The following is a 23,477-nucleotide window of genomic DNA, read 5'->3' as shown; positions in this document are numbered from 1 at the left end:
CCACTTCCAAAGCCTCGGACTTGACGCTCATGTCGCCGATTACGAAGCTCTCTTGTCTTATCCTACGCACATCTCCGTCACGGCCCGTTTTAGCAACACGACGACGATGGAGTTTGACTTAAACGACGTTCCCGGAGATTCTTCCTCCTCCTCTCCGGTCGTTAGGCCTTACCATGCTTACTCTCCATCTGGTTCGGCCCAGGGTAACGTGGTGTTCGTGAACCACGGCGAGGAGAGAGACTACCGTGCGCTTGACTCGATCGGAGTGAGCGTTAAAGGGTGTGTGGTTTTAGTGAGGAAAGGTGAAAACTTGGGAAGAGGAGGGATTGTGAAGATAGCAGAGACTAAAGGTGCGCTTGGAGTGCTAATATACGCCGAGAACGACGGTGGTGGGTTCGGCGGTATTGAGAGAGGTACGGTTATGAGAGGAATCGGAGATCCGGTTAGTCCCGGTTGGCCAGGAGTCGTCGGAGGAGAAAAGCTTAGCTTGGATGATGATTTGGTCACTCGGAGGTTCCCAAAGATTCTATCTTTGCCTTTGTCTCTACGTAACGCTGAGATCGTTTTGGCTTCTCTGGGCGGTGCTAGAGCTCCGGTGGAGTGGCGGAATTCTGGTCGGGTTGGATCGGGTCAACGGGTTGGACCTGGTCGGACCGTTGTTAACATGACGTTTCAGGTTTAACTGAAAATTTCGTATTTCCGTTATGTTTTTCTTGGTTTTGACTTTTGGAATTTTCCGTTATATTCCTTAATTATGTGATTTTAGTTTCCTTTTATAACGTTTTTGTCCAAAATTAGACCTGAAACTGAGAACTATAACTGTAGGCTCAATCATTCTGAATTTGTTTTTTTTTTGGGATTTAGTTGTAGTTGAAAAATGTGATTTTTGAGCTCAATTTGAAGTTTTTTTTTTAAAAAACTTTAGGGGGAGATGAAAATGAAGATAATTCACAATGTTGTGGTTACAATAAGAGGGAGTGAAGAAGCTGATCGGTATGTGATACTTGGGAACCATAGAGACGCATGGACATATGGAGCTGTTGATCCAAACAGTGGAACTTCTGCTTTACTTGACATTAGCCGACGGTTCGCTCTTTTGCTTAAATCTGGTTGGAGACCACGTAGGACCATTCTCCTTTGTAGTTGGGATGCAGAAGAATTCGGAATGGTTAGTCACTCATCAGTAACTTAGTAAAAGCTGAATCTATTTGATGGTTTTACTTAAACCACTTGTGTCTCTTTTTTTTGTTTTGTTTTATAGATTGGATCAACTGAATGGGTTGAAGAAAATGTTCTTAACTTAGGTGCAAGTGCTGTGGCTTATCTTAATGTAGATTGTGCGGTCCAAGGCTCTGGTTTTTTTGCTGGTGCATCTCCTCAATTAGATGGTCTTCTTGTAGAAGCCTTGAAGCTGGTAATATTACTAAACAAAGAAAGCATTCTCAAGCATTGTGAAAACGTTCTTGGTTTATTTCGTTCAGAAATGTCTTTAAGTCTCTCTAATATTCATTCATCTTTGTGTGGTCAGGTACAGGATCCTGATGCAGTAGGCTTGACAGTGGAAGAGACATTTAAGTCTCAGATTAACATTGTGAGTGGACTATCCTTTGAAAGAGCTCAAACAAGTTTTTTCATTTCAGATTTTACGTTTGTCTTTGTAATGTAATTTAATGTTTTGATGGACTGCAGATACAGAGGCTAAGTCGAGTAGATTCTGATTTTTCCGGTTTTCTTCATCATGCCGGGATACCATCTATAGACATGTACTATGGAGCAGGTAAAAATCAGAACTTGATTCCTTACGTCTTGGAAAATATATCAGAATGTGATGTTCTAATGCATGTAATACCAATAATGTATGTTTGTTTATCCTATTTTCAGATTATCCTGTCTATCACACGGCATTTGACTCCTATGATTGGATGATCCATAATGCAGATCCATTGTTTCACCGCCATGTTGCTAGTAAACCTTTTACTTCTCTCTTTCGATCTACAATTAGTTTTTAGTCTTTTTGTTCTGTTTTTGTTTATGGATGCTATGAAGCGAATTAACTCACTTCTTTGCTTTCTATGTTTGTCAGTGTCTGGAATATGGGGACTTATAGGAATTCTCTTGGCTGATGAGCCACTCATACCATTCGACTACACCTCTTATGCACAAGAATTACAGGTACGTACTTTATTACTTACTCCCTTAATACGTAAGATATAAGGAAACTGAGTTTGTGTTTTGTGTAATGGTTCAGGCACATAGAGATACATTGAGCAAGCTATTAAAAGGGAAAGTTTCTGTTGATCCCTTAAGCATGGCGATACAAGAGTTCTCTTTGGTTGCCAAAGAAGTCGCAGATGAAGCAAAGGTTTCTAATGGGGTTACTAATCAACGTATAACCTTAATCGTTCTCTTCTTTGTCTCACCTATACATGTTCCGGTGTGCAGAAATTAAAGGAGAAATCATATAGCAAAGATGATGTTGCAGCAGCGGCGAAGAGAAGGGAGCTAAATGACAGGTTGATGCTTGTCGAAAGAGGGTTTTTGGATGCAGAAGGGATCAAAGGGAAGGAATGGTTCAAGCATCTTGTGAGTAAACTTTAAAACATTAACTTCTTTTCAATCAGATATCACCAATTGTTTCAAACTTCATGTGACCTTGTTTGTATGTTTATGCATAGGTGTATGGACCGGCAGCTGAACCAGAGAGCAAGCTGGGATTTTTCCCAGGAATAGCAGATGCGATTGCCATAGACGCACCAGAGGGAGTAATTGAGCATGAGATATGGAGAGTCACAAGAGCGATTCAGAGAGCAAGCAAAGCTCTTAAAGGAGGGTTCACATGAGAAAATCTCAATAGTTTCTTTTGTGTATATAGTGTGACTGTAGGTTGTAGAAGAATAACGTCTTTGAACTAAACACTATAATCTAATCATTTAACACATTCAAGACTAATATAATCTTTTCCTTTTTGGATAATGTCAACAACTTTAAATTATCATTGCAAAGAACAAATCCTTTCTAAAGAGTAGTAATAAAGAAAAGAACAACCACTATCTAAGATTCTTTCTTAAGCTACTTTATTTTTCCATTGTAAAGGGGTATAATTATAGAGCCAACTCTTATCAATTTTTCCAGTGTAGTGTGTTCCATGGGGTGGTTTGTTTCTCTTTCTTTCCACAATTAACTACTTTTAAAGTGCTTCAGCTTTACCACAAATCTACCAAGATTTCCAAACTCTTAGACTTGAATATGTTGTTTCGTTTCTGCTCATCATTAGATGAAGTTTCGTCTCCTTATATTCATAATCAAACATGTTATTATGTTTAAATAGAATATTACAAGTTTATTGGTTGAATCAACTACGACAGAAGCTATTTTGCGACGAATAATGATACGTGAGTTAAGAGAGTGAGATAACGCAAAAACATTCAGTTTTTATGGGTTTTTCAGCAGACAATTGAAATGTCCTGTGAAGTTGCTTCTTCAAGTTTTGCACGTACTGTTTCGGCAGCCCAGATTTTATTGATGCTGCAAAAAGCAAAAGAAGTACAAATATATTAGTGCCTCAAGAAGCAAAAAGATCATAGTTATTTGTTGGTAGAACATGATACTCACCGAACAAGAACATACTCAGAAGATGCTTTTGTTTCAGTGATCCAATCCGGAACTATTTGCAACATCAAACTTAATTGTTCCTCCACTTCCCCTGGAAATGTCAAACAAGAAAGAAACTGTGAGCCTGTGAAGAGAGAAGAGACAGGGACATCATCAAACACATGATATTAACTGTCCTTACTTCTATCGGTTATTTGGATTTGGTTTGCAATAATCTTGTGAAGAAGCTCCTCCTTCGTGATGACAGTTCGATTTGTTGAGTGAAACAATTTATGAATCAAATTAACAAGCTGTAGCAAATTGTCCTTCTCGGATTCAGTCTTTGGCCTCTCTTCCATCTGTAAGACACACACACAATGGTAAGTAAGGATGACTGTTTCAACACGGCTAGCAACTGAGAGCAAAATGGTAGCAAGGAAAAGCATCACTTACTGACTGCGGAAGACCATCTTCATCAGCAACATCACCAGCTTCAAAGTTGATTCCTTTACTGATGCCATCTGTCACAATTGTGTCATCCTCAAGAGTATCAAAATTCAGACTGCGAGATGGACCTTTTACTGGCTGAAGAAGGCTATCATCTTCATCAGAGGCATCATCGGCTTTGTTACCGATGTCATCCTTTACAATTGCATCTTCCTCAAAAGTATCAAAATTCAGACTGCGAGATGTACCCCTAGCCAAACCATTTGTTGATCTAACAGAGTTACCATCAACACCACCATCTGGAGTAAACTCAATACATCTTTTAGATAGCTGCAACGTCGGTGTAGCACTCATGACCCGGATTGGTGTGGACAAGTCTTTGGAGGGAGTGGATAAATCTTTGACTGAGGTTTCAACTATTCTTGACTCTATGTGTGATAATAAGCATTCCTCCTTAGTGCCATCCGATAAAGTCGAATCTTGAATCACTTTATCGTTGACAGTTTGTTCTTCTTGCTCCATCTCCTCCATATGAACATCAAAACCTCCAACTTCAAGTTTACGTGCTCCCAAGTCTTCGCTCACTGTATCTAAATAACTATCCCTTATGGGGGAATTGAAGGGTTCAGGAAGCAGTTCTTTCGGAATATCATCCTGAATACAGATAACAAAAGATACAGAATCAAATCAGATATAAAAAGCAAGCCTTTCTCAAAAAGCTACAACTAAAATGATAGAGCAGAGAAACCTATTCTGTACCTTAGGATGAGCTTTGTAAAAATCTACAAGCTTTGAGTGAAACACTTTCCTAAGTTCCATGTATTTAGTTCCACAAACAGTACTGTCAAGCACAACTGCGTCGGTGTTCAAGCTAATGTGAAGACTAGGTTTCATACAACAAGTGGCTTCAACATACTTCAAAACTCTCTTTAGTTCAATGGCTTCTGGATAAATATGCTTCATCTGAGCCAAATGATCATACGAGAAGATCCTGTACACCCACATTGACCAAACAACATAATACAATCAAACAACACATTTACACATTAGATTTGGTCAGATGCATCAAAAAGTTCAATCCTTTAAACCCTCAATAGCTAAGTAAAAAAAGTCAATAGCTTTACCGATTAGTGAGATACTCAATCTTGGGACATAAATTAGCAAATGTAGTCGAAGAACCCTTTAATTTAAGCAATCTAATTGCAGTGTCCAACCCATTGAACAACACCTCCAGAATCTCGAATCTGTTCAACAACAACAACAAAAAAAAAAAATCAATAAAAATTGAAAAAAATCAAAGGGTCCAAATTTAAAGAAGAGTGTAAAAAATCTCACCTTTCGGGCAATTTGATAACCAATTCAGGTTTTGGGGTCGAAGAAAAGATCTGTCTTTTAACGATTTTGTTAGGAGTCTTGGTAGAGAACAGTGACTCCGGATTCGAAGACCCCGAGACCATAGCTGGCTTCTTTGAATCGATTCCAGACGAGCTCATTGCAGAGAGATTAAAGGGAAGTGTGAAGGTGTCCGAGAGAGATAGTAACGGCTAGTATGAATCTCTATCTAGGGTTTCTAGTTCCGCCTTTTAAGTGAAGAAGAAGAAGAAGACGAGAAAAAAAAAATAAAAAGAAGAAGAAGACGAAGGTGTAAGATTTGCCACGTCACTCAAACCGGTTCTAAACGTTGGTTCCCGCTATTTCCTTTCTCTCTTTACTCCTAAACCGATTCTAGTATGTTTTTTTTTTTTAATTCCCATTTTTAACTTTCATGATAATTTTATTCTTACAATGTATTATTGTTATGTTTATACTTATATACAGATACAATGTATGAAAAGGGAACAAGACTAAATAAAAAGAATCAAATTTTTTTCTTCCAATATTCTACTATTTATGACCACAATAAATATCTTGCGACTGTTAAAAGTTTGTATTCTCTTACAAATTCAGCACTAATTTAGGATCAATTACCAAAATTGAAATTAACAGCTAATGTGTCCGAATATTATTATTTTTCCCTAAGAATATTCGGAAATTAATTACTTAAAACGACTTTTTAAAAACCGTGTAAGTCTTAACAATTTCCACAAATAAAAATTAACCGCAAAACAGAACCAAATAGTGTGTGTGTCCTAAAACAAGTAAAAAAATAAGGTGGAGAAAGAAAGAAGTAGTCAAAGGAGAAAGAAACGACGTCGTTGTCAGAAGAATATACCACAAGAATATGTCAAAGCAAAAACAGAAAGGAAAAAATATGATCACGTATAAGTAGGCCGTTCCCGACGCTGCCTCTCTTTCATTTCACAACCCATTTCTTCTGTCTTCTTCTTTCCTCTTTTACAACTTTCTGCAAGAAAGAAAACATCAAACCACAGATTAATATTCTTCTCTTCTTTTCTTGTTCTTTCTCTAAAGACAATCCCACATAAGATAGAGAAGATTGTTTTGCGAGAGAAAGTAATTAAGCAAAATAAAAGACTCTTTCTGTAAGTTTCTTCCTTCTTTCATTATTATGTTTGTGTTTATTATGAGACTATTTTACTTTTATGATTTGTTGTTGTTTGAATGGAGAAGTGAGGTTATGCAAGGGTTTGGTTCTTGTTTTTTAATTTTATGGACACCACAACCTCTTATTAGATAGATATTCAACAACTTTACAAACTTGTTGATAAAACACATTACTTTCGTGTGTGTGTGTGTGTGTATGTAGCATGCATTTGTGTATATTGTCTATAATACTTTCGTAAGCGATTCATACAGTTTTAATAATAGTTGATCATCAAATGTTTTGACAGACGAAAATTTGTGATTTATTTTGGTGTGTGTGTGTGCAATACTGTTTTATTAGTTTACCCAGGTCAGGTGACCCACCCTCTTTCTTCCTAGGTCCGCCGTTGTGTGCATGGAAGTTTTGAGATTGAAACTTTATTTCTTCTAACCATTTCTATTTTTTTTTTTTTGATCATTTTTTTCCGCCTTTCGTGCAAATACAAATCACAAAATAAAAAGAGTTCCGTAATGTTTTCTGAAAGTTTTTTTTAAAAACTTTGTCGTTGAGCTTGGTTTGTCTTGTATGTTGATTGTTGAATACCATGGAATGATTAAATTCTTGTCGGTGTGCGTCACCATCTTACTTCGTGTCACCTTTTCAGTTCCACACGTTACAAGTCAACCTGTGCAAAATACTTGAGCGAAAATGACATTAAATTTTGATGAATTTGAAATTATTATTTATTTTGGTTAGAAAATCTTGAAATTGTTAGTCTTTGTTCCACCATAGTTATAACATTATAACAGTTGTAGCGAATTCTTAAAACCTTTTTTTAATGCTTATAGATAAAATGTTAATACTGATTGTATTTTCTCATCAAAATTAACGCAGAGAAAGAAGAGAAAGAGAGCAATGGCAGGAGATCAGCTAAACGTGCTTAATGCACTCGACGTCGCCAAAACGCAATGGTACCATTTCACGGCGATTATCATCGCCGGTATGGGATTCTTCACCGACGCTTACGATCTTTTTTGTATCTCCCTCGTCACTAAGCTTCTTGGTCGCATTTACTACCACGTGGACGGCTCAGTGAAGCCAGGAACGCTGCCTCCCAACGTCTCCGCAGCGGTGAACGGAGTCGCCTTTTGTGGTACACTAGCGGGCCAGCTCTTCTTCGGCTGGCTTGGTGACAAACTCGGGAGGAAAAAAGTTTACGGCATGACCCTCATGGTTATGGTCCTTTGCTCCATCGCCTCGGGTCTATCCTTTGGGAGTACCCCGAAAACAGTGATGACCACGCTCTGTTTCTTCCGGTTCTGGCTCGGTTTCGGCATTGGTGGTGATTATCCATTATCCGCCACGATTATGTCGGAGTACGCCAATAAAAAGACCCGCGGTGCGTTCATAGCCGCGGTCTTCGCTATGCAAGGGTTTGGAATCTTGACCGGGGGGATTTTTGCCATCATCGTGTCTGCGGCTTTCGAGGCTAAGTTTCCATCTCCAGCATATCAAGTAGATGCCTTGGCATCCACGGTTCCTCAGGCAGATTACGTGTGGCGGATCATTCTGATGGTGGGTGCTTTGCCAGCAGCAATGACGTATTATTCGAGGTCGAAGATGCCTGAGACCGCACGGTACACGGCTCTTGTAGCTAAGGACGCGAAACTAGCTGCTTCCAACATGTCTAAGGTTTTGCAAGTGGAGATCGAAGCAGAGCAGCAGAAAAGTGAAGATAAGTCCAATTCATTTGGCTTGTTCTCTAAGGAGTTCATGAAACGCCATGGCCTTCACTTGCTCGGAACCACAAGTACATGGTTCCTACTCGACATTGCCTTCTACAGTCAGAACCTTTTCCAGAAAGATATTTTCAGTGCGATCGGATGGATCCCTCCGGCACAGACCATGAATGCGATTCAAGAGGTTTTCAAGATCGCACGTGCACAAACCCTAATCGCCTTGTGCAGTACGGTACCCGGTTACTGGTTCACCGTGGCCTTCATCGACGTGATTGGTAGATTCGCGATACAGATGATGGGTTTCTTCTTCATGACCATCTTTATGTTTGCTCTGGCCATTCCTTACGACCATTGGACTCACAAGGAGAACAGAATCGGGTTTGTGGCAATGTACTCTTTAACATTCTTCTTCGCAAACTTTGGACCCAATGCAACAACTTTCGTGGTGCCAGCTGAGATCTTCCCGGCTAGGTTTAGATCAACCTGCCATGGAATTTCCGCGGCCTCTGGAAAGTTAGGAGCAATGGTTGGTGCGTTTGGGTTCTTGTACTTAGCACAAAGTCCTGACAAGAACAAGACAGAACATGGATATCCTCCAGGCATTGGAGTCAAGAACTCGCTCATTGTTTTGGGTGTGGTTAATCTTTTGGGGATGGTTTTTACACTATTGGTTCCTGAATCTAAAGGAAAGTCTCTCGAGGAAATGTCCGGTGAGAACGAGCAAAATGATGAAGTCAGCAGCACCAACAACAACAACAGTAACAACACGGTGCCAAGTGCATAGAGATTCTACAAGACATTGTTAATTTTTTTAATACTTGTATCTTTGTTATCTCTCTACCTCTCTTTCTTTCTTTCTTCAGATTTCTTCTCACTAGCAACTCAAGTTGTTCCTTATGTTAACTTATTACTGATCGTTAAATGCAATAGGATCTGATTCTTTTACATACTTGTATTGGTTTGGATTTCAGATTTTTTTAGAACCGCTCTCTGGTGTTCAATATGATATAACTGTGTTTGCCATTGTCCCCACTGAACTAAAGAAGACATGTTAATAAAAACATCCACCAGTAACACTGAGCAAAATTGTGTAATATATATAGTGGTTATAAACAAACACTGGATTGTTTCAGTTTCTTCAGCCAATCTTTGTTCAATCAAAACCAAAAACTGCATTTTTTTTTTCTATAAATGGTCCAATCAAAATGGTGCTATGCGCAGTGAGACAATAGGAAAGATGTTGCATATATGAAAGCAAGTGTAATAATGAGGTAAAATAGGACAAAGATACAAGTATTTTTCTTATACTCTATACATATCTTTTGAGTAAATGATGGACAATACATGATGAAGTACTACTAGACACAATAGAATTCACTGGCTGTGAATATCGAAATAAACCAAATATTAAAAGAATCAACTATTTAAACGTGATACAGAGGCACCTTCGTGTTTCAGAGACCAGCTGAAACTAAACCATGCAATGTTACAATTCCAATCAAGGTGTTGTCTTCATTGATCACAGGAAGAAACTGAACAGGCGATGGCGGTGACTCCATTTTCTTCATAGCTTCAACTGCCATTGTTTCTGGTCCAATTGTTCTAGGCTTCCTGTTTTCACACAAATGATTCAAAATCAATCACCAAAATGTTAATAAGATCTACAAAAAAAAAACAGAGTGGTTTCTTCCTCACCTGTTGCACATTTCTCCAACACTGAGTTTAAAGATTGCTTCTCCACTTGCCTTGAGAGTCCGGCGAAGATCTCCATCTGTGAATGTACCGATCAAACGACGATGTTCATCAACCACAAGCAAACAACCACATCCTTTGCTTGTCAGCTCCACTAATTGATCCATGATCAAGTCTCCTTCTTTACACACAGGAAGCTCTTCTTGCTTTTTCATTACATCTTTCACCTACAACAAACACATCCCAATAGATTCTTCTTATTCATCCCTTCATTGTTGTATGTAAACCAAACCTACATGTTCTTGAAGCTTATCTATATAGCAGAATCAAAAACTCTAAATGGTGAGAAATTTCGAGAGCAGACCTTGAAGATTAAGCTCTTGCCGATCCTACCGGCGGGATGATTCGACGCATACTCCTCCTTGGAAAGATTTCTAGCGGCCATGAGAGCAACGGCGATGGTATCACCAAACACCATCTGGATCGCCGTAGAGGTGACCGGAGCGAGATTAAAAGGACACAATTCTCTCTGAAGAGGCAAATGCACATTCATATCACAAACAGCAGCGAGAGGATTCCCAGAAACAGAGGTAAGAGAGACAAGAAAGGCTCCTTTAGCTCTAGCGCAAGGGACAAGACGGAGAAGCTCCTCTGTGGCGCCGGATTTGCTGAAGAAGACGAGAACATCGCGAGGGGAAAGAGCGCCAATGTCGCCGTGAAGGGCGTCGAGAGGGGAGAGGAAAGAGGAACGGAAGCTGAGAGAGACGAGCGTCTGGGAAACCTTGTTGGCGACGAAAGCGGATTTGCCGACGCCGGTGAAGAAGACGGTGCCGGAGGTGGAGAGGAGAATGCGTGAGAAATCTAGGGTTTGGGAGAGATCGAGATGTTTGAAGAAGTGATTGAGAAGATCTTGCTGAGATGTGAAGAGGTTGAGGAGATTATCGCGGGAGATCTCTTGTTGATGATGGTGGTGGCTGGATCCGCCATTTTTGAGGGGATTGTGATCGATTGGTGAGAAATCTAAAGATGGCGGTGGGAGAGATCCCATCTGTGAGAGAGGGAGCTTTTTGATTTTGGAATGATTTGTGTGATTGCTTTGTGCTGAGGGGAGAGAGATCTCAAAACTAATAAAAGCAGTGTGTGTGTGTGTGTATTAATGGAGACGGAGGGGTAATTATGTAAATTAACGGGTTATTTCGTTTTCGTGATCATTGATTTTGAGTGATCGGTGGAAATTTAAAAGCAAATTTCTATAATTGAGTTGCAAAATTCAAATACTACTTACCAAAACCAAAGTTCGGTTTTCGGTTTTAGATTCAATTCTGATCCGGTTTCAATAAAATAACTCTTTAGTCTAAATTTTGGAATGGTCACATTCTACGCCTCTGGTGACAGGGATCATATGCGGGGACGACGGTCTATTTCCCACGAGAATTATCGTATCGAGTCAGATAGAGTCCGTTCTTTACCCTCAGTCTATTTATCCCTCAAAAAAAAGTTCGAAACCATTTTCTCCCCGAATACAAAGTTTGAAATCTATATCTCCCCAGTTTTATTCTTCTACATCAATTAACCCATAATCATGGATTATATCGGTTTACTATTAACTTAACCGATTAGAAGAAAACTAAACCTAGATTAAACCAAACTAAACCCAATTTTGACCAAACTTAACCTGATTTCGACCCTATAGCGAGAGGAGAGAGAAGGAAACAGAGGCGGAGATGGTTGAGCTTCGGAAACGGAGGCGGAGATGGTTGAGCTTCGTCGGAGAGTGACGACCACGCGCTCTCGAATTCGCAGAGGTTTCAGGGTTTAATGGATGTGTCGGTGAAGTCGAATCTAATTAGAAGTTTAAAACGGCTCATGTCGATGAGGAACATACCCGACCCGATTCAGAGCCAAGAGAACATCAAAAGCGATTCTTCATTCAGCGACGACGACGATGACATTTATTGGAAAGACGAGATCGAGAATTATCCTCGGAATTGTAACTCGGACGAACTCACCGAGTCAACGTCACTCTCAATTGTCAGATCTAGGGTTCCGAGAGTCCCTAAACCATCGCCGAAACGGTCATTTTCTTCATTAGGTGATTCGACGGAGAACATAGCAGATCCTCCACCGCCATCGCAGAAATCGATCCCACCTCCTCCTTCCTCCGCCTTTGCCGCTGCTTCTTCAACAACCACCACCACCACCACCTCCGTTTGTTCCAAAGATCCGCCTCATTGTGATACTCAAGTTCGTAAATGAAAGAAGAAGTAATCTCACGAAGAAGAACCAAACTCAATAAAAGGAATTGATTATGAACCACGAAAATCGATTTTAAGTTTTATTTGGGGATTATGGGTTTATGATAAATGGGTCGGGTTGGTTTATCAAACTAGTTCAACAATTGGTTTATTTTCGGAACATATCTGGGTTGGTCTCGGGTTTAGACGTTAAACCGATATAATCCACAATTGGGGAGATATAGATTTCGAACTTTGTCTTCGGGGGGAAAATGGTTTCAAACTTTTTTTTGAGGGACAAATAGACCGAGGGTAAAGAACGGGCTCTATCTGGCTCGATACAATAGTTCTCGTGGGTAAATAGACCGTCGTTCCATCATATGCGTGATAAATATAATAGGATCCATCTCCTTGAAATACCCACAGGTGAGAATACCTGAAACTTCTAATAATTCATGGAGGATTCTTGATTTCATTCCATTATTCAAAGTATCTCTTTTTCTCTGGTTTATATATATGGTTTCAGGACAGACAGACCGGAGACGTAATTGGATTTTGCAGGACTTGACTCGCTGTGCATATCTCCATGATCTAACGAACTTGATGCTAATCCTGGGAGACATCTCAAAGGACATGGCGTTTCTCTTGGCTATTCACAAACTAGAATCGCAGAAAATTTTATAATTTTTTCTTAGCAAATCCCCCAGTGCGCATCGTCCCCTGTACTAGATGAAATTTGTATCTAAACAAAAATGGCTCTGGACACGCCTAGCAACTGGAGGAGACACTTGTTCGGGTAGTCCAATCACAAGATGCCTTCTTGCTGCTGGAGCATTAGTTTGTACTGTGTCTGCTTGTTTGAGCCCGTCTCGTCTCAGCCTAAGTTCTCAACAAAGGGAAAAAGAAAGACCCTAAAGAAAAGACCCAACGGCATTTTATACAACGATATCTTAATTGATTTCACAAGCAGTTTAAAAAAGTTATGAATGGTAAATCGTTGACTCGGTTGATTATTTCCTTTTTAATCTGTATAGAAGAAGAATCTATAGATTAAAAACCTAGACAAACACGTGCTAAAACAGAATTACAGGGTACGTACATAAACACAGTAAAGTTTTTTATGAAACATAAGTGAGACAAGTGTTATCGTGTCATTAGTATCAATCACCCTGATCCCAAAAACCAACAACTTGTACAAATCTACTGAATCTTTTTTCGGGGGTGGTCTTTGATAGTCTCTGGTTTTGATCAAAAGAAGTGAGAAATGAAAAGTGACTGTTTGTCTGGTTAACTAAGTCATCTCCATCATCGAGTGAGTAAACTGGACATCAAACCCAGCAAAGCTCATCTACACACACNAAAAAAAAAAAAAAAAAAAAAAAAATCATCAATTCTAGTTACAGTTTTACCGAAACAAAAAGACAGAACAGAGAACATATGTGTGTGATTCCAAGATCTATGGCTTAATAAAGCACACACCTTTAGACCAATACACAAATCTAATAAAACTAGTAAGGTCTCTCATGACAATTTTCTTTTTCCAATTTAGTTCATCATATCAGTTATGAAAGGCAAAAACTATCAAAAATCGTAGAATTAATCTAATCTCAAGATCGTTGGATAGAGGCAGAGCTAAGATCCCTAGAGACACTCTAGTATCTCTATTGAATTACGCTAAGGACTATTACGATTAACGAGAGGGATGAACATACATACCATCCGGAGGTGCCGGGTCGGTTTCCGGTGGATCTCGGATCGGTTCGGATCCTCTCATACCCGCCCGATTTGGGCCGTCCGGTCTGTCCATAACCGAAATATCCCTGTCGAGGCTGTTCCTGGTTCAGATTGGGATTGGAGTCGAGTCGAGGTTTCTCATCCTTGCGAACAAAGCCTGGCCTAAGATGGGGAGGCACGAACTTATTAGGTTTCGGGGACATGGACATCAGCGGAGCAGGAGGAGGCACATCCAGGACTTTCTCAGGAGTCCGAACAGGAAATGAAAGGGAGGAGCCAGGTCCGGTATGACCTAAGGGACGAAGAGAGATCTGATTCGGATCTGGATCAGAGACGGCTTGATCTGAAATCATCGGAGCTGGAGAGAGAGAAGGCGTGGTAATGGTGGTGGTGACAGGGGAGGGAGATCTGAGAGGTTTGGGAGAAGGTTTGGTGAGGACGAGCATACGGCCATTGGAACGAGCGACGGAGGAATAAGAAGCGGGGGAGGAGTTGGAAGAATAAGGAGAAGATGAAGAAGAAGGAGGATCTTTGTGGAGGATGTGGTTGAAGTTGATTGAGGTGTATTTGTTATTGGCTCTTGCCGCCATTCAATTTTTTTTGCTTTTCTGCTTCGAATTAATCGAATCTTCTCTCTCTCTCTCTCTCTCTCTCTCCGTAGCTGTAAGGATAGATTTTGAACCAAGGAAGAAGAAGAAGAACTAAAGAATGAAATGATTGATGAGTCTCTCTTCTCTGTTTTTTTTCTCTCTGCTCTGCTTCCTCCTCCTCCCTCCGCTTCGTTTTCTTTATTTAATTTTCTTTTCTTTTTTTGAAATTTGAGAATACTCTTTAATGATTACGAAAGAAGACAATGGAAAAAGGAAGACGCAAGTGATGTCACTCCTAGGCTTCTGACACGTATCCATCCTTTTTTTTAATTAGTTTTAAATTAAGACATAAATCATCAATTAAGGACAAATTCTGAAACTTGGTTGGTTCTTATCCGCTAATACATATATGATTACGAGTTTTAATTATCAAGTCTGAGAAGGTCAAACCTTTTCAATTTCAAGCCTTTGCCTATGTTACACAGCCCCAACAGGATTCATTGCTGTGTGTCCTGATTTATAGATTGTTTCTTTTTCAGTAGGACGACAGGAATGGCTTTTGATGATTTTGATTTCTTAGTCCGTATTAAATAATTTTGTTTTACTTTCTTTCTTCTACTTGTGAAATAAACATATGTCTCCAATTTTTGTTCATAATCCTATAAATACGACGTCAACCAGATTCAACTAAGATCAAGAGTTTCCTTATATCACATTACAGAAAAGTTCAACATTTTTCTGCAGTGTGAGATCTTATATGGTCCTATGCCGCATCAAACCGCAAATAAATCACCATACCACTGTGAATAGTACCTATCAATTAAAAAACCTAGAAAATCACAACACCATTCAGTACTTGCTAAGTTGCTATATACAAAAGTTAGGGTTCATTATACTTACCTAAACCCTAAACCTTCCCAATTCACGATTCTTGGTAGCTCCTAAGGTCAAATGACATTGTACTCGAGCAACTGCACCAAAGTAGTTCTCAGTTATTAACCCAAAATTTTTGGTATAGTTACCAATAGAAAAGATAGGCGCATGTAAAAGAATATTATTGATATGGAAATCCTCACCTCCTCTCGGTGTCTCTGTAAACTCCAACCAGAGCTTCCGCCTTGTCATAGAAGCTGTCCTTCAGAGATATTACAATGCTTTGGAAGCCATTCCCATCCTCTGCATCCTGATTGTCACGTCCTGCTTGGCATGACTTGCTACGAATGAATTTAGCAACTTTTGCCACGTTTAAATTATCAAGCGCAGCATCCACTTCATCAAGTATGAAGAACGGTGAAGGCCTATAGCTGAAATATGGAAAGGAAAACAACACCATCAATACCTTAAAACAACCGACCACAGCTAACTTCCTTTGCAAAACAGCTACTGTATTTAGACGATCGTAGGCCAAATCTCAGATCATAAAGAAAAGGAAAGCTACTTTCAATATGGGTATTTTACTAGGAACAGAAAACCCAAAACGATGTCAGTCCCAGGAAAACCAAATCAAAGTTTGTTGCTAAGGATTCAACAAATCTGATCATTCCAGACACAAATAACAAATTTCATCACCGTCTGCTAGTCCAAATTCAAAGAGTGAAACTAAATCAATATGAACCTACAAAATCTAGGTCGTTGAGGATACCTATGGATGGAGAAGAGCAACGCCAAGGCCGCAACTGTTTTCTCTCCTCCAGAGAGCTGTTCCATGTCGCGAAATCGCTTTGTTGGGGGCATTGTAGTATACTTTATACCATGTAGAAACGGATCATCCTCATTTTCTAGGTTTAGATAAGCAGTCCCACCCAGTGGATGCGTATTACTCTTGGTTAGTTGCTTATAGATCTTGTCAATGTTGCTAGCAATGTGGTTGAAAGCTTCCATAAATAGCTCATACCTGCACAACAATTTGAAGTGAGCAGAAGAAGCTATAATGGAATATATGAATTTATTTGCAAAAACTGAAGTGTTCTTTGCACATGTGCATGTGTGTGCACATTTATGTGCATTGTATCCAAACTGTGTCAGGTAATTTCCACAGAACTTGAAGTCTTGAATCTTCAGACTTTTACTTGTCCGGTTTTGTATCCATCATGTAGTCGTCGATATTTGGTAACAATTTTCTTCGACGCTCTAAAGATCATTTTACAAGATATATTTTGAGTTACCTCTTCTGCTTAACAGTATTATAGGCATCCGCTACTTGCTTCTCCTCTTTCCTGGCCGCTTCAAACTCCTGGCTAACTTGTTTTTCTTTCTCTTGTATAGCCTCATACTGGTCAAGTGCTCTCAAGTTTGGAGCCGTTCTTTCAATCTCTGCTGTTTTAGATTCTATTTTCTGCCTGAATTCCGCCTCTACTTTTTCACGAGCAGATGGTTTCCGTTCTTGGAGATAAGCTCTATCCAACTCAGTAAAGTCAAACTGTGGCCCATCTGAGTCATCTTCCTCCATAGCATCTGACAAAACAGGAAGAGTAATATGTTCGAGCTCACAGTTCTCAATTATTTCCTGTTTCTGCGAGATCAGCTGCTCAATTTGTGTTTCCTGATATCATATGGAAGCTTTAGTGTATACATACTCAGACATAACATATCTTTAGGAAAGGATTTAATGAATTTTCATTGTACCTTCGAATGTATTTGACGATTGAGCTTGGTTATGCTTGTTGTCGCTTGAGAAGCCTGCTTTTTCCAATCCAGGATTTCCTTCTCATACTCCTCCGACTTTTGTTTGCACTCTGCAAACAGAAGCAATAGATAGTCACATCTTTAAGAAAGAAGAAACCAGTGCAGGCTTTTTGCTCGGCAAAGAACAGTAGACAGATAAGGTGATAATCAAATTATATGGTTCTGTAACTTATGCTTATACAAGCAAAAGCAAAGAAAGAGAGTAACAGGGCAAGAGATCAATCATACTGACTCATCCCACCAACCATCTATCAGCCTCGAATATTTATCTCAATATGATAGCTTTCTTTCTGAATTAGATTAAGATGTAGTGTATCCATACATTTAAGCAAGATGTCGAGCCAATCAAGTATATCCCAAAATTTGTTCAAACCTTAGACATAGCAATCAACAAACAAATATTTAGGATTATGTAATGCAAACAGGCAATTGGTTGGAAAAACGCATGAAAATACATATGACCGCTAAAAAGAAACGGAAAAAATCATCTTTGAAAACATCAATCGAGTAACAGGGCCCCAACATAAGGCCAACAGATGAAAATTGCCGAAGCAAACTCAGGTCAGATACAGACAATGTACTTTTACTGGATCATGTTAATGTCTGTAACGAATGAAATCCTCAAATTGACAACTCAAAATGACAGAGTTTCAAGAAAAGCATAGGACTAAAAAGGCCATAAGATTTAATGTAAATATAGAATCACATACCTCCCATTTCCTTCTTCCAATTGTTGATTTCATTAGTAATTTTTTCTGCTGTCTCCTTACGTTCAGACATCGTCTTCTGTATACCTTCCAAATCAGTTTCCAAAGAACTGATAGAAGACTCTAGCTTTCGAATTCGTGAACCCACATCTCGGTTTTGCTCATATTCCACTCTGGAATTCGAAAAAGTGATTCTCATGAACCAACTAAATTACCACTTTACTCTGATCATACAAACTCAAGCTCCATTCAATAGTATTTCAACTCAGCCAACCAGTTAGCAGGTAGCAGAGTTTTCTAACACAGGTTTTACAGGCAACAGGATACTGACCCTTACAGACATCGTGTTTATTATTACAAGAAACAGGAATGACAAGTTGACTTCAGAATCAGAGCTTTATGATAGCACAGACATGGGAAAAATAAATCGAAAGAGACTAACACTCTATATGTGAAGTTTAACTAGATCTGATATGTAAACAGAAAAACAGAGTAGAAGAGACATACTGGTATTTTAATTTAGCAAGCTGGTTACTCAAATCCAGCCTTTCTTCAGCCTCCATTTTAGCATTCTTGAGCTGAGTTTCTTCATATTCACGTATGTTTTCAACCCCAACCGACTGGCTAAAATCCTTATAGATACGGTCAACAATCTCATTGATTCTTTTCTCCAACTTCTTCATTTCTGTTATTCTTTTATCGACCTGAGTTTTAGCCTACAATAGATACCAATGGCATTCAGTCATATTGTCATCAGGGTTTAACTCTACAAAATATCAGAAAAGATAGAAAATTGCCTTAGCGAGTTCAGGATCTACGCGTTCAATTTCTTTAGTAATATTCTGCTTCTCTTGCTCAAGCTGTGGAAGTTTGTCTTTGATGCTTTTCTGTTAAATAAAATCACCAGTTAGTATTTTCTGAATAGTGTCAGCTCCTCCTAGCAGAAGGAAAGATAAAATGTGTGCTACTATATGGCATTCTTATCCCTAACAGGATTCCCTTGAAAACAGCAAGTAAGGTATATGAGACTACTCATCTTGGAAAAGATTAATTCGTTGTTACCTTCTCAATTTCAGCATACTGAATCTTTTTTTCAAGTCCACTTATTTTTCCAGATATTTCAGACTCCTTCATCTGCATTTCTCGAATAGATCCAATATTTTCCAACTGTAGTTCATAATCTTCTTTCTTTTTCTTCAATCCTGCAAAAACGAATATTCGCTCTAAGACACTACATCAGAAGTTAAAGAGGCTTTAAACCAGCTGGTGAAAATTAACCTTCAATTTTCTTATCATCCCATTTATTAGACTTTGCTTCCATTCCACCACTGGTACCACCAGTCATTGTTCCCGACTTTGTGAGTAATATACCATCAACAGTCACAACTAAAAATAATAGAAATCAGGATATGTAAGAAGTAAAGCCAACTTTAGTGCAAGTATATGAGTAAATTACACCTAAACACGGAAACAGGAACATACCTTTAAATCTCTCTCCGGTCCAGCTAAGAGCCTTGGCTTCTTCAAGTTCGTCGCAGACTAGAGTATTTCCAACAGCAAAAAGGACCGCCTTCTCCAATTCAGGATCGAACGTAGGGTAGTTAAGGAACAAAATACATAATTTAGAAAACTGCTCACATATACCTTCCTATACTTCTCAATTCTTGGTTTAATATATTAAAATAATCTCAAGCTACCACCAACTATGCACGCAATGATATGAATCCAAAAAATGAGAAATTGCAACCTTGAGTATGCCAAAGTCATATCACTTCACTTATTTGCAAAGGATATTGGATAACATCGAAAACCAGCTTTGCAGTGCCACCCAAATTTCTCAATCTTTCAAACACTGGCTTGACACGTACTGACTGAAGAGGAATAAATGTCATAGGAGGAAGCCTTTGCTCTTTCAAGTACTACAAAAATTAAAAAAAAAAAAAAAAAAACTCATTTTCATCCCATAATCGTCTTAAACATTTACTTCATATTGCGTAAAAGCAAGGTAGAAAAAGCTTCGAAAGTGTCAACTTTTAATTATATGGAATGAAGTCTGCATGGAGATGATTACAGCATATATGTTACATACCTAAATAATATGAATTGATAATCATTAAGTGGTGGTAGTGTTTAAAGTAGCATTAATTAGTTGGCATAGGCCAGAGAGTAGTAATATGGTAAATATCGTACTCACCTGTACTGAAACTATAATAGTCAGCAGAGAAGAGATAGAAATTACGAATTATGAGTTCACAACTTGCATAGGATTAGAACACCAAATACATAATATAAGTACCTTGATGCAATCTTTTCCCGTGTTTTCATCTTCTACAACTACTGCATCCATAAATCTTCCCATAGCAACAGTGACAGCAAGGTTATACTTTTTCCGATTTGGCCGAGAAAGATCAGTCATCCGACCATGAACTCCTTGAAAAAGACGCTTGAGAGACTCAACAGCTTGTGTTAGCCGACTATCTCTCTCATTTTCGTACCTTTCAGCTGTTAAATCACTTAACTGGTTTTCTACTTCCTCGATTCTCGTCTTCAAGTTTTCAGAGGCATTCCTGTTCATCATATAAGCAGGTTAGAAACTAACAAGAATAAAGAAAAGGTTCAGTCTGGTCTGTTGCACCAAAAGCAAAAATGAAGCTTTGTCCACAGCCTTTAGCCATGAAATCTGTACAGCGGAAGATTCTGAATTTGAGTATCAGGATATACAAAATGTATTCTCCCTGCTCAAGAAGGGGTTTATAATCTGAATAGAGAAGACTGAAAAGAATGTGCTCTTGATAAATGAATCACCAATATCTCTCCAGCCATAGTTCAAAAGATGAAGCAACCGCAAGAAAATCTCAAGGGAGATGGTTCAAAAAAACTTGCAGCAATGTGTAGCATTTAAAGGATATCATAAAAACGCAAGTAAACCATCCAATGCTAGACAATCTAGTGAGTAGATCAGTAGAGGTCATATACTAACCTGGCATCTCGATGCTTCTCTTGCAATGCACGTAACTCCTTTTTCAGACTAGTTGTTTCATTCTTATATTCTGAAGAAGATTCTTCAATATTTGTTTGCCTGGATATAAATCCCTTAATTTGTTCATCAAGATCAGTCTTTCTATTTATTAGTTGCTGGTAATTTTCTTCCAGATTTTTCAATGCTTCGAGATCAGTATGATGCTGCCTATCTAGAACCTCGTACTCATCTTTTAGCTTAATGGTTTTCATCCCAGCTTCTTCTTTTCTGAGACAAACCACATTGATAAACATGAAGATAAATCGATCAAAAAACAAGGGATTCATACGGATTCAAGAGGTTGAATATGCATTGTAGATGGTGAACTTAGAAGAAGATGCATATTACAAAAGTTACAACAAAGCACCAATAATAGCGCCTGTAAACAACCAGATATATGTCGTTATGTCAAACAAAACTCTTATATATTTGTTTGCTTAGACTATTCTTCAAAGCATAGAATAAGTACTCCTACTCAACAATTCTTTCATTAAAAAGAAAAAAAAAGCATGGCAATATTCATTACCCCGCAAAAACTCAAGCAAGAAGACTAAATATCTATAACCTCAAGAAAGTTGGGAAATGGCAATACTTCTGTCTACGAACAGAAAGAAATCCTTAAAACTTACATTCGAAAATAATCTTGCAGTTGACTGTCGAGCATTGGGAGTTTCCCGCTGCTATCTTGTCTCTTCTCATTTAATCTTTCCATTTTCATATTCAGCTCCTTAATGCTACGCTGCATCTGTTCAATTTCTTTGGAATGCTTCCCTTTTTCTTTTTTCCTCTTCTCCACCTCCTTTCGATTGCTCTCAATTTTTGCTTTTATGCGAGCTATCTCCTCTTTAAACCTCAGAAGCTCAGGTTGCTACTTACAGGAAAGGTACAGATAAAAGTTACTCGAGTGAGGAAGTTAGTAAAATTCTAGAGGATAACAAAACAATAGATTGTAAGAGATGTCTGGAGATGCTATAATTGGGAGGAAAAATAGAATCAGTTAAACACAGATTTCCAAGGTATACTCACAATTTTTCCAAGCTTCGAGCTTCTCTCAGCAATTTTCTTCTCACGTTGAGCAATTTCTTTCAGATACTTTGCTTGTTCTACCTTTCGCTTACCAGCTTCTTTTTCAAACTTTTCCAGCTCTCTCATGACATCTTTACGATTGCTCTTTTCCGAGTCGACATCCTCAGTTGCCTTCTCTATATCATTCTCAATGTTATACAATTGCCATAGGAAGCGTTCTCTCTTCAGAGCTTTCTGCATGGCGTGAAGACAGATTAACAAAAAGACAGAAAGAAAAAAAGTTCACCAAAATAAGTAATAAGCGCTTCTCCGCTAGAGAACAAAGGCAAATCCACATAAATACCAGTTCTTCCTGCAGCCTAAGATGCTTCTCAGCTTCTTCCTTCTGTGCTTTCTTCAGCTTCTTCTCATTCCCAATTGTTTTCTTCTTCTGGTATATAAGAGCTGCCTTTTCTTCAGCGCTGGCCTTCTTCTCTTCTAGTTCTTCATACTTTTTCTTAAGCTCCTCGGACCCAGAAATCTCCTCGAGGAGTCCAGTGAGTTCTTTTGGATTCTTGGAAGCAATAGATTCAACATCACCCTACATTTTGACATGTCAGAAGTTAAATACACTCAGATTCAAAATTAAATCGAACTACCAAGACTCATTCATAGAAACAAAAACAAAAATAGAATGAAAGTGTAAAATTCTCAACCGACCTGAAACACCAAGAAATTACGAGCCTTAACAAGAATCCCTAGAGATCGCAGCTTCCCATTGTACTCATCCAGATTCACAACCCTATTATCGATACGGTACTCACTCCCACCAGCGCTAGTGATAGTACGAGTGAAACGAAGCTCTACACCATCTTCCATCTGGTAAACGAGTCGAACAAAAGCTCTACGGCCTCTCTGTTCCTTGTCACGATCATCAAAAGCGTAGATAAGATCCTTAAGCTGAGAACCACGGAGTTGACCGGTACGAACACCAAGGACGAAGCTAATAGCGTCCATTAGGTTAGATTTGCCGGCACCGTTAGGACCAATGATAGCAGTGAAATCCTTGAAAGGACCAACCAATTGATGACCTTTGTAAGATTTGAAATTCTCCATCTCGAGTTGCAGGATCTTCCCCGGTGGGGCTTGTATCGAAGGCATGGTTTGGAGAAGAGATCTCGGAGTTGGTTTTGCGGAGAAAGCAGCGGATAGTGAAATTAGCCAAAAATTAGGGTTTTCTAGAAGGTTGGGGGATAAACTAGAATAGGAAATTGGCGGGAATTGGAAAATTTTAGAGGGCGAAATCTCTCTTTCTCTCTCTCTCTCAATGGATTTCAGAATTCATCTCTTCCCCTAAATCCGCAAGTCGAAGCCTAGAAGAGAGTTTCACAGACTCGCAGTGGGTTTATTTTTTTAATCAAAGTGGCCAAGGGGGCCTGGCATACGGCGTCGTTTAATATGCTGAGGCCTAATGATACGGCGTAGTTTCATATGGCTCGACTCTTTGTTCTCTTTTGTTTTTTGAGAGATTTTTTTTTTTTTTTTTTTT

The 23,477-nt window shown here is 38.9% G+C and overlaps 6 protein-coding genes across 7 annotated transcripts in view; 2 read left to right on the top strand and 4 right to left on the bottom strand.

The window, feature by feature from the left end:
- LOC104791744 (probable glutamate carboxypeptidase 2) overlaps positions 1-2,973 on the top strand; it is a 4,250-nt gene extending 1,277 nt beyond the window's left edge. Inside the window, exons 2-11 of the mRNA XM_010517709.2 lie at positions 303-676; positions 926-1,168; positions 1,262-1,414; positions 1,529-1,591; positions 1,690-1,777; positions 1,882-1,965; positions 2,084-2,172; positions 2,249-2,362; positions 2,443-2,583; positions 2,676-2,973. Of these exons, the coding sequence (XP_010516011.1) occupies positions 303-676; positions 926-1,168; positions 1,262-1,414; positions 1,529-1,591; positions 1,690-1,777; positions 1,882-1,965; positions 2,084-2,172; positions 2,249-2,362; positions 2,443-2,583; positions 2,676-2,840 (1,514 nt within the window). The 3' untranslated portion in view covers positions 2,841-2,973. The remainder of the gene's footprint in view (positions 1-302; positions 677-925; positions 1,169-1,261; positions 1,415-1,528; positions 1,592-1,689; positions 1,778-1,881; positions 1,966-2,083; positions 2,173-2,248; positions 2,363-2,442; positions 2,584-2,675) is intronic.
- Positions 3,271-5,649, bottom strand: LOC104791743 (CDT1-like protein b). The gene is made up of 7 exons (XM_010517708.2): positions 5,374-5,649; positions 5,163-5,282; positions 4,798-5,029; positions 4,045-4,692; positions 3,794-3,950; positions 3,613-3,703; positions 3,271-3,525 (listed from the first exon to the last, which is right to left on the bottom strand). The coding sequence occupies exons 1-7, from the start codon at positions 5,529-5,531 to the stop codon at positions 3,444-3,446; spliced, it is 1,488 nt and encodes a 495-aa protein (XP_010516010.1). The 5' UTR covers positions 5,532-5,649; the 3' UTR covers positions 3,271-3,443.
- Positions 6,385-9,211, top strand: LOC104791742 (probable inorganic phosphate transporter 1-7). Its single transcript, XM_010517707.2, has 2 exons — positions 6,385-6,521; positions 7,418-9,211. The coding sequence occupies exon 2, from the start codon at positions 7,439-7,441 to the stop codon at positions 9,044-9,046; it is 1,608 nt and encodes a 535-aa protein (XP_010516009.1). The 5' UTR covers positions 6,385-6,521; positions 7,418-7,438; the 3' UTR covers positions 9,047-9,211.
- LOC104791741 (probable arabinose 5-phosphate isomerase) lies at positions 9,490-11,096 on the bottom strand. Its single transcript, XM_010517705.2, has 3 exons — positions 10,319-11,096; positions 9,958-10,181; positions 9,490-9,873 (listed from the first exon to the last, which is right to left on the bottom strand). Exons 1-3 carry the CDS (start codon positions 11,000-11,002, stop codon positions 9,717-9,719), a joined length of 1,065 nt encoding a protein of 354 aa, XP_010516007.1. The 5' UTR covers positions 11,003-11,096; the 3' UTR covers positions 9,490-9,716.
- On the bottom strand, positions 13,176-14,681 carry LOC104791740 (proline-rich receptor-like protein kinase PERK2). Its single transcript, XM_010517704.2, has 2 exons — positions 13,905-14,681; positions 13,176-13,536 (listed from the first exon to the last, which is right to left on the bottom strand). Coding segments are annotated over exons 1-2 (609 nt in total). The 5' UTR covers positions 14,513-14,681; the 3' UTR covers positions 13,176-13,535.
- Positions 15,148-23,330, bottom strand: LOC104791738 (structural maintenance of chromosomes protein 1). Of its 2 annotated transcripts, none has more exons than XM_010517703.2 (19): positions 22,649-23,330; positions 22,293-22,529; positions 21,950-22,183; positions 21,553-21,791; positions 20,885-21,151; positions 20,201-20,471; positions 19,699-19,823; positions 19,387-19,496; positions 19,183-19,290; positions 18,967-19,106; positions 18,702-18,791; positions 18,412-18,620; positions 17,908-18,077; positions 17,138-17,247; positions 16,678-17,054; positions 16,155-16,406; positions 15,589-15,816; positions 15,413-15,483; positions 15,148-15,341 (listed from the first exon to the last, which is right to left on the bottom strand). In XM_010517703.2, exons 1-18 carry the CDS (start codon positions 23,087-23,089, stop codon positions 15,435-15,437), a joined length of 3,657 nt encoding a protein of 1,218 aa, XP_010516005.1. In that variant the 5' UTR covers positions 23,090-23,330; the 3' UTR covers positions 15,148-15,341; positions 15,413-15,434. The 2 variants fall into 2 exon arrangements, with proteins under 2 accessions (XP_010516005.1, XP_010516004.1); XM_010517702.2 differs by having other exon boundaries at positions 15,148-15,325.

Source organism: Camelina sativa, chromosome 6 (assembly GCF_000633955.1).
Source record: "Camelina sativa cultivar DH55 chromosome 6, Cs, whole genome shotgun sequence".
Taxonomy (NCBI): Eukaryota; Viridiplantae; Streptophyta; class Magnoliopsida; order Brassicales; family Brassicaceae; genus Camelina; species Camelina sativa.
The sequence above is the reverse complement of the archived record's forward strand: the minus strand, read 5'-3'. Positions and strand labels throughout refer to the sequence as shown.

What these genes read in the sequence shown, in the direction of transcription:
- LOC104791742 (XM_010517707.2), top strand. Translation starts at nt 7,439, where the DNA reads ATGGCAGGAGATCAGCTAAACGTGCTTAATGCACTCGACGTCGCCAAA.
- LOC104791741 (XM_010517705.2), bottom strand. Translation starts at nt 11,002, where the DNA reads ATGGGATCTCTCCCACCGCCATCTTTAGATTTCTCACCAATCGATCAC. An exon ending in GCAAGAGCTTAATCTTCAAG is followed by an intron (nt 10,182 to 10,318) that starts GTCTGCTCTCGA and finishes TGTTTGTTGTAG; the next exon opens with GTGAAAGATGTAATGAAAAA. An exon ending in GTTGGAGAAATGTGCAACAG is followed by an intron (nt 9,874 to 9,957) that starts GTGAGGAAGAAA and finishes GTGTGAAAACAG; the next exon opens with GAAGCCTAGAACAATTGGAC.
- LOC104791740 (XM_010517704.2), bottom strand. Translation starts at nt 14,512, where the DNA reads ATGGCGGCAAGAGCCAATAACAAATACACCTCAATCAACTTCAACCAC.
- LOC104791743 (XM_010517708.2), bottom strand. Translation starts at nt 5,531, where the DNA reads ATGAGCTCGTCTGGAATCGATTCAAAGAAGCCAGCTATGGTCTCGGGG. An exon ending in AATCCAAATAACCGATAGAA is followed by an intron (nt 3,704 to 3,793) that starts GTAAGGACAGTT and finishes TGACATTTCCAG; the next exon opens with GGGAAGTGGAGGAACAATTA. An exon ending in TCTGAGTATGTTCTTGTTCG is followed by an intron (nt 3,526 to 3,612) that starts GTGAGTATCATG and finishes TGCTTTTTGCAG; the next exon opens with CATCAATAAAATCTGGGCTG.
- LOC104791738 (XM_010517703.2), bottom strand. Translation starts at nt 23,089, where the DNA reads ATGCCTTCGATACAAGCCCCACCGGGGAAGATCCTGCAACTCGAGATG. An exon ending in GTAATTTCTTGGTGTTTCAG is followed by an intron (nt 22,530 to 22,648) that starts GTCGGTTGAGAA and finishes GTCAAAATGTAG; the next exon opens with GGTGATGTTGAATCTATTGC. An exon ending in CTGGTTTTCGATGTTATCCA is followed by an intron (nt 19,497 to 19,698) that starts ATATCCTTTGCA and finishes TAACTACCCTAC; the next exon opens with GTTCGATCCTGAATTGGAGA.